The sequence below is a fragment of the Barbus barbus genome (genome assembly GCF_936440315.1).
Source record: "Barbus barbus genome assembly, chromosome: 27".
NCBI classification, from domain to species: Eukaryota; Metazoa; Chordata; class Actinopteri; order Cypriniformes; family Cyprinidae; genus Barbus; species Barbus barbus.
In genome coordinates, this window is record NC_136755.1 from 4,687,485 (window position 1) to 4,697,153 (window position 9,669).

The 9,669-nt window shown below is 36.4% G+C and overlaps 1 protein-coding gene across 1 annotated transcript; it reads left to right on the forward strand.

Annotated features, from left to right (window-relative positions):
* Positions 1 to 432: 432 nt before the first annotated feature.
* On the forward strand, positions 433 to 2,974 carry tbxta (T-box transcription factor Ta; the record flags this gene model as incomplete). Its single annotated transcript, XM_079380418.1, has 8 exons — positions 433 to 617; positions 921 to 1,185; positions 1,323 to 1,457; positions 1,539 to 1,600; positions 1,692 to 1,753; positions 1,843 to 2,016; positions 2,501 to 2,624; positions 2,710 to 2,974. 8 exons carry the CDS (start codon positions 433 to 435, stop codon positions 2,972 to 2,974), a joined length of 1,272 nt encoding a protein of 423 aa, XP_079236544.1.
* Between the last annotated feature and the right edge of the window lie 6,695 nt (positions 2,975 to 9,669).

Below are 9,669 nucleotides of genomic sequence, written 5' to 3' on the forward strand. Positions count from 1 at the left end.
GTATCATAATAACAATTAATTATGCATAATTACATGCAAGTAAGCCTAACCATATAGTAAGTAGGCTACATGTAGTTAATTTATATTAATATTAAATAATATGACATATTAAAAAATAAAGTGTAACCTATTTTATTTTTATTTATTTTTTTACACAAAAGGCCTATATCTTAAACGTTTTTCATTGACTGTGGACTTCCACGCTTTGTAATGGGCCTCTATGCATGTGTTTTGAGGCGACGTATTATCGGGCGCTATTAGGGCGCGATGGGCCTGGTCTGGCGCTGCGGGTCACGCCCCGTAACAGCGGGAGCTCCGTATCGGCCCTTTAAAAAGGCTCCGGCGCGTTAAAGTGCAGATTGAGACGCGATCAAAGCATCGCAACCCAACGGGATTTAGTGATTTCGGACTTGTATTGATTTGATCGGAAATATGTCTTCCTCGAGTCCGGACCAGCGCCTGGATCACCTCCTGAGCGCCGTGGAGAGCGAGTTTCAGAAGGGCAGCGAGAAGGGCGACGCGTCGGAGCGCGATATTAAACTTTCCCTAGAAGACGCGGAGTTATGGGGCAAATTTAAAGAGCTCACCAATGAAATGATTGTCACTAAAACTGGAAGGTAAATTGAGATTTGACGAGATCCACTAAAACGCTTCCTTTTGATGAACGGAAATGTGCTGTTTTTGCACTTTTTTCATGAATGCTCCTAATCTATCTAAAAATAAAATGACGAAGCAGTAGGTGAAATTTGACTAGATGATGAATACATTTTTTTGTAGCGTTGCTATGGTTTCGATCGCATATTAGAGGTCTAATTTTGTGACAGATAATAGTCCATAATAATTTTTCTTATCGAGTTTGAATGCTATTGAAATGTTTTTGACCAGTCTATTTATTTATTTATTATTTTTTGGTCTTCTAGGCGAATGTTTCCCGTGCTCAGAGCCAGTGTCAGCGGTCTGGACCCCAACGCTATGTACTCGGTCCTGCTGGACTTTGTGGCGGCCGATAATAATCGGTGGAAATATGTGAACGGTGAATGGGTGCCGGGAGGGAAACCCGAACCGCAGAGCCCGAGCTGTGTCTACATCCATCCAGACTCACCTAACTTCGGCGCACACTGGATGAAAGCGCCCGTCTCCTTCAGCAAAGTCAAACTCTCCAATAAACTCAATGGAGGAGGACAGGTAAAGACACTCTTTAGTGCTCAATGGAGAAAAATGCAATTCTTTTAAATAATAATTAAATTCATTCAGTATATATTATATTCAGTATGAAATTTCATAACCATTATGTTTCTTCTTCTATTTATTAATTTTTTTAGATTATGTTGAACTCTTTGCACAAATATGAACCCAGGATTCACATTGTGAAAGTCGGTGGGATCCAGAAAATGATCAGCAGTCAGTCTTTTCCTGAGACTCAGTTTATTGCAGTCACAGCTTATCAGAATGAAGAGGTGAATGTTTGTTAAGATGCCTCCTCGACCTTTAAAATGTTGCATTTTCCTCTATATTAATTTGCTCTAATTAATTTTCAGATCACAGCTCTGAAGATCAAGCACAACCCATTCGCCAAAGCCTTCCTGGATGCCAAAGAAAGGTATACAATTACTTGACATCATTTCTTTATACAATTTATTTAGATTTTGTTATGCACTTATTAACATTATTAAAACTGAACTTTTCAACAGAAGTGACCACAAGGAAGTCCCAGACCACAGCACTGACAACCAGCAATCTGGATACTCACAACGTAAGTAAACCAGTTCAACTTCATGAACAAATAAATCTCCCCTCAAACAGTGTATTAGCATATTTAACACATGTGTCTTCCTCCAACAGTTGGTGGCTGGTTCCTGCCCAGTAACGGCCCTATGGGCCCCAGCAGCAGCCCTCCTCAGTTCAATGGGGCCCCCGTTCACTCCTCTGGCTCGTACTGCGAGAGATACTCCAGCCTGAGGAACCACAGAGCTGCTCCGTATCCCAGCCATTACCCCCACCGCAGCACTACCAGCAGTAAGAGCAAATTAACTCTGATACATGTGTATCATTATACACTCTTAAAAAGAAGCTTCTTGATTGGCATCTATGATTCCATGAAGAACCTCAAACATCCATGGAAACTTTCCATTCCACAAAAGCTTCTTTAGATTTTTAGAATGTTCACCACACCAAGAAAAAAAAAGATTCTTAATATTTTTAGAATGTTCATCACACCAAGAAAAAAAAATGTTTCTTTGGATTTTTAGAATGTTCATCACACCAAGAAAAAAAGGTCTTTAGATTTTTACAATGTTCTTCACACTGAAAAAAAGGTTATTTTAAGAACTATTCACTGAAAGGTTTCTTGAGGAACCACATTTGTTCTTCTGTGACATCACTGTGAAATCCCCCTTTTGGAGCTTGATTTTTTTAAGAGTGTAGTTTTCTGGTGTATGTTTTTATTGTATATTTTGAGTAATGTCTTTGCATTTATTTATTGCTTGTGTTGTGTTTGTAGATAACTACATGGACAACTCTTCAGGAAGTCTTGCTTCTCACGATAGCTGGTCGAATCTGCAGATACCCAACTCCAGTGGAATGGGCACCCTGGCCCACACCACCAACACTACCTCCAACACCAAGTCAGTGCTTCCTACATCTAAACAAAGATCTCTTTAAGGTTTTACAGTGGATTCGCTGGCTAACCGTGCGTTTTCTGCGTTACAGCCAATACCCGAGCTTGTGGTCCGTTGCGGGGACGACCCTCACCCCATCTGGCTCAGCATCGGGGTCCATCACAGGCGGCTTGACATCTCAGTTCCTGCGCGGTTCCTCGGTGTCCTACACGGGGCTGACCTCCTCTCTGCCTGTGTCTTCTCCCTCCTCTATGTATGACCCGGGCCTGAGCGAGGTTGGCGTTGGAGACGCCCAGTTTGAGAGCTCCATCGCCAGGCTTACAGCGTCCTGGGCGCCTGTGGCACAGAGCTACTGAGATCCATCTGACTTCAGACTGTGACTTTCAGGACTTGATCTGAGGTGAAGATCCTACAAACGCTGGTCAGAAGTCTACTTCCAGAGGGAATGTAGAAGAGCCTCTCGTCGTTTCGACAATCAGAAGGCCTGTGCAAAAGGAAACGGGTTGATTTTCTTAATTCATATCTGTATGGTACCATGGCACGAAGTAACGCAATCAAGAGAGAGACAATCACTTAATCATAGAGTATCTATATTTGCAAAAACCATCGTATGAATTTTAGAAGTTAGCCATAAAAATGGGGGCAATTATGGTGTTTATTGTCCTTAAATAATATCTAAAAGATTAATACGACCAAATTGTGCTGTTGACTGACTAAAATGTATATGTGTGTAAATAAATAGAAATTAGCGCCCATTTTCAAGGTTTTACCGTATGTAACAGTAACAGTCTTACATGTGCTCTCTGTAGAGCGGGAGAAAGACAGACTTTGCTGGTCTGAAAACGCTTTGAAAAGTGACCCTGTAGTTTTGTCTGCAATCCATCCAATAGAGAAATCATTTGTACATATCTATCTATTGTATTTGTTGGACTCTTGTGAGTTTTATTTATGTCATTTTAATAATAAATTAAAGTTGTTGGGTTTTTTTTTTCTGTCAAACATTTGTCAGTAGTCTTTACCTTGTTTTTTTTCTTAAATGCATATCATTTACTTTTGGTTTGTTACACAGATATAATTATGAGAATATCAATTGATCATTTTAAGAAACTGATCATTTATTACCCATTTTTGCATTGACCTTTAACCTCAAAACATTTTGAGAGTTCAAAAGCTTAGGGTGATGAAGCTGTTTTTTTAAAAATCAGCAAAATTAATTAATTTGATCAAAAGTGAAAAAGACTTCTAAACTACCGCAAAAGATGTCTGTTTCGACTAAATGCTAATGTTAATAAAAATGTTACATAATACATCACATTTCTTTTTTTTCTGTCAAACACTTTTACTAACCTTTTATTTTTCTTAAATATATTATTTACATTTTGTCTGTGCAAATGATTTCATGATATTGTAAAGACCCCTGTATCGGGGGGATATCAGAATAACAATAGTATGAGAATATAATAATTTTTAATAGCTTGAAAACAGAACTCTTAATTTGCTAATTGGTGGTAGTTTCCAAGAAAACAGTTCAGTATTAATAGCAGGTTTTAAATATTTGCTTGTTCAAAATACATTTTAGCAATTTACTTTTTTACATTTTACTTCTTTCTAAATTAAGCATTATACGTTAATAATCTGATGACAATCGTTTCCAGGTCTTTCTGTACACAAATATATCAATCCACTTCAAGTCTTCTTACAGTTCTATTCTGTCATGTGTGTTGTTATCTAGTGGAGTTATTACTGTGGTTTCAGTAAATTGGACAGCAGGTGGAAGATGTTCCTTGAGTTCAGATAAAGCTTGTGATGAGCAGCAGCAGGTGTGTGTTAAGTGAACGCTGTAATAGAGAGATTCACAGCATGTGATGAGCTTCAGTCTCTCACAGCACTTCGTTACAATCTGCAGATCTGTGTGACAAATGGTCAACACATCGCAAAAAAAAAAAAAAAAAAAATCAATAACAAATTGTAACTGATCCTGACACCAGTGAAGAAATTGAAATAACAAAACTTAAACACTTCAAATATAATATCATATTTTAAATAGTAAGTGAAACGTTCACAAACATAATATTAATGTTGTGCACAATTTCATTTTTGACATTTTTTTTGTGTCATACTTCTTTTATGTACTGTTGGAGGTCTCTGAGATTTTAATCCAGGGACTAACCTAATAAAACAAGATTATTCTTATACTAATACTACTAATAATAATATCATAATTTTATTATTATTAAACCCGTTTTAATAATACTACTCGTAATTATAAACAATACTAATATTCATGTACTCATACTAGTAGTAGTAATAGTATATGATGTATTGTTTTTATTATTTTAATATTTCTTCTTATTATTATTACTATTAATAAAATCAAAACTGCTAATGATACTAATTATACTACTATATACTACTACTACTACTAATAGTACTAATGATATTAATATTAATCAATATAATAATAAATAATAATAAACAGCTTTGATGGAACAATAATAAGCAGCTTAAATAACACTATTAGTAATAATACAACAATACAAATGCTAAGAATACTAATTAGCAGTAGTAGATAATGTATTGATTATTATATAATATATTGTTGTTATTCTTTGTATATTTATTGTTATTTTTATTAATTATAAAATTGTTATAATAATACTACACTGTAAAAAATGACAGTGAATTTAACGGTAAAAGATTGTAAAAATGCTACAGTGAAAACCTATTAAATGGTTAACGGTAAGTTCCCCTACTATATATGGTGAAAAACTGTATGTAACCATTACATGTAATTTTACAGTAGTATACATTTTTTGAAGTGAAAAAGAACGTATAATTTACAGTGAATAACCGTAAATTGACATTCCCAGAATTCCCTGCATTATATTTCAAATGTTTCTTCTTAGTTTTTTCTTATCAGTTTTGCACATTAGGGTTGTATGTTACACCTAATGTTGTTAAATTAATATTTATTGCATTATTTCAGTTTCATGTGTGTTACCATGATTGTGTTTAATGTTTGTGTGAATGACACTGCACCTTCTATATATATTAATATGTTAATATATGTTAAGCAATAGCTGCTTGTGATTAGCTTTGGTTCATCATGTGACTTTCTCATCACCACCTGCTATTGGTGGCTATCAGTGTATTACAAAAGTACTTTCAGTACTTCAATATGTTTGTATATTAACATTATATAAGTTAATGAAATTACGGTATTTAACTGTAAATTTAAGTTAAAACCGTAAAATCGTGGCCTAATGGTTAGAGAGTCGGACTCGTAATCCAAAGTTTGCGGGTTCGAGTCTCGGGCTGGCAGGGATTGTAGGTGGGGGGAGTGAATGTCCAGCGCTCTCTGCACCCTCAATACCACGACTGAGGCACCGAACCCCCAACTGCTCCCCGGGCGCCGCAGCATAAATGGCTGCCCACTGCTCCGGGTGTGTGTTCACGGTGTGTGTGTTCACTGCTGTGTGTGTGTGTGTTCACTGCTGTGTGTGTGTGCACGTTGGATGGGTTAAATGCAAAGCACGAATTACGAGTATGGGTCACCATACTTGGCAGTATGTCACTTCACTTCACTATTAAATCTAAAACATTTTTTTTTACGGTAAAATTCTGGCAACCACAGCTGCCGTTTTTTTTACAGTAAATTTTACGGATTCTTTTTTTTACAGTGTAATATACTACTTTAAATGTTACTACTACTACTGCTACTAATTAACATGGTTATAATAATAATAATAATAAAAATAATAATTCTGAGTAATTATTATTACAACAACCTTTCATTGAAATAAAACAATTGAAAATGGTGGGAAATATCATTATGAAATTCATGTTTTTCTCACATGTTGGACACAATTATTGGTACCCCTAGAAATTCTTATGAGTAAAATATCTCTGAAGAATATTTCTATTCATATTCACAATTTTGAGCACTCCAGGGTGATTATGAACATGAAATTATCCAGCCATGGCTTCATGCTTCACAGAAATATAAATAGGAGGGAAAACAAAGCCCAAATTCCCTTAATCATCCATCACAATGAGAAAAACCAAAGAATATATTTCTGATGTGCAGCAAAATATAATTGAACTTGACAAATTAGTGAAGTGACTTTAAGAAAAGAGCTAGAGCAGTGAAAATTCCCATTTCCACCATCAGGGCAATAATTAAGAATTTCCAATCAACAAAAAATGTTATGGATCTGCCTGGAAGTGGACGTGTGTCTATATCATCCTAATGCACGGTGAGAAGGAGAGTTTGAGCGGCTAAAGACTCTCCAAGGACCACAGCTGGAGAATTGCAGAAAATAGTTGAGTCTCGGGGTCAGACAACCTTAAAAAATTGCCAAACAGCCCCTACATCACCACATGTTGTTTGGGAGGGTTTCAAGAAAAATGATCCTAGCTCATCCAGAAACAAACTCCAGCATATTCAGTTGTCAGACACGACTGGAACTTCAAATGGGACTGGCTTCTATGGTCAGATGAAACTAAAAAAATACCTTTTTAGCAGCAAACACTCAAGATGGGTTTGGTGAACACAGGGATAAAAGTACCCCATGTGTACAATGAAATATACTGCTGTATTTGTGATGTTGTGGGCCTATATTTCTGCTGGAGGTCCTGGACATCTTGTTTAGACACATGGCATCATGGATTCTATCAAATACCAACAGATAAAAAATCAACAAGTGACTGACTCTGTTAGAAATCATATAATGGGTCATGTTTGGATCTTCCAACCGTACAATAATCCAAACACAAACTTCAAAAACCACACAGAAAAGGGTCAATGAGCACAAAACCAAGCTTCTGCTGGCCATTCCAGTCCTCTGACCTGAACCCTGTGGAAAATGAGTGAGGTGAACTGAAGAGAAGAAGCACTGGAGCTGTGAATCTAAAGGATCTGGAGTGATTCTGGATGAAGGAATGGTCTCTGATCTCTTGTTAGGTCATCAGGCATTATAGGAGAAAATGTAGAGCTGTTAAACTGGCAAATGGAGGTTTCAAAAAGTCTTGAATAAAAGGGTGCCATTAATTGTGGCCAATGTGTATTAGAGAAAAACATGTATTTCATAATATTTCCACCCATTTTAAATTCTTATATTATTAGGTTGGTATATTAACATTATATCAGTTAATGAAATTACAGTATTTAACTAAAGTTAAGTTAAAACCTGGTAAAATTCTGGCAACCACAGCTGCCGTTGTTTTACCGTAATTTTTACGGATTTTTTTTTACAGTGTATACTACTATATATAAATGTTACTTCTACACTAATTAACAATGTCATCATTATCATATTTTTTATATATATATATATATATATATATATATATATATGTATCATATATATAATATAATCATAATACAGTTTTTCTCAGTGGCTTTGGTGTATTTCTCAGATCAGAAATGAAATTCTCAAAACTATTGTTCAAGCTCCACATCATCTAGTCACTTGTGCACATCATAAAAGCATTTTCTCATTCTTTTTAACAAATTGCGATTGCTTTGGTACATTCAGGCAACTGATTATGTGCATTTGTCTGCGGTTTCTTACATTTTCAGTTGTTAATATCATGTTGCTCAAAATGTATTATTTAGTTACTCTGTGCTATAATCTTTCCCCTCAAAACATCCAGTCATTAGTTCATAGTATAAGTCATTAGATGCAAAATGATTGATCTAGTTGTCATAAACTGTCAAACATATTTTCTACACATCTCTATTAAACTTTTTGTAAATTTGCCATGAATTGTTCAAGTGAATCTTTCACTAATGAAGAGAATGTAGATCAACCAATTATAAACCAGTTCTCTGAAATAGCTCAAAGGTACATCGCATGAACCTTCAGTTGGAAAGCATATATAGACAGAGGACAACACAAGAGTTACAAATTCTGACAATGGATGGACATCCAGGAAACGATTACGGTCAACAGCTGAGAGGAAGAAGAGGAGTAAGGATCCATGGTGGAAAGGTTCAGAGGCAAAACAGAGGAAGAGGCAGAAGAGGCCGAGAACAGAGGCACATATCAGATGAAATAAGGGCCTCTATTGTGGACCACGTTGTCAATCATGGCCTTACAATGGTTGAAATGTGCAGCTAAATATTGGGTGATCAACCATATTCTCAATAATTCAAACATTTCGAAAACAATCAATATCCCACATACAGTAATGTGTAAATTTGTACTTTTGAAAGGATATATGGCATACATAAGAAGCACAGCCTTCTGCATTTCAGTACAGTAACTGTCATCCAAACTGTTGCCATAGTTTTCATCTTGTTTGTGAACAATGACGTTTCATTCTGATGGCACTGATATGTTCATTGACATAAATACTTACTTTTGAGAGATGAACTAAAGATTTTGAGTAAGTTACAGGCTTTTTCAGGAAATCCATTGTCTGGTGCTGTTTGTACAAATAGTTTTGAGAAATGCGTATACTTCTTTGCAAATATTAAGAATGATTTGAGAAATGCACCAAAGTGACTGAGAAAAACTGTAATATACACTCTCACACACACGCACACACACACACACACACACACACACACACGCACACACATGTTGGGTTTCCATGTTTTATGGGGACATCCCATAGGCGTAATGGTTTTTATACTGTACAATCTGTATGTGCTATTGCCCTACACCAACCCTACACCTAAACTTAGCCCTCACAGGAAACATGCTGCATTTTTAGATTTTCAAAAAACTTTATGCTGTATGATTTATAAGCTTGTTTCCTCATGGGGACCAAAAAATGTCCCCACAAGATTAAGATTTACTGGTATTACTATCCTTGTGGGGACATTTGGTCCCCAGGACGTGATGAATACCAGGTGCACACACACACACACACACACACACACGTCTGTGTGATGTGTGGCGTGACTGAGCTGCTGATGTCACTGACAGCGCTGGAGATCTGCGCTCTGAGGCTGTGATTGAGCACTCAACACCTGAGCGTAAATGAAGCCTGGAGGGTCACAGGGCCACAGGCAAACAATAATGAAGGAGCAATGTGACAATCA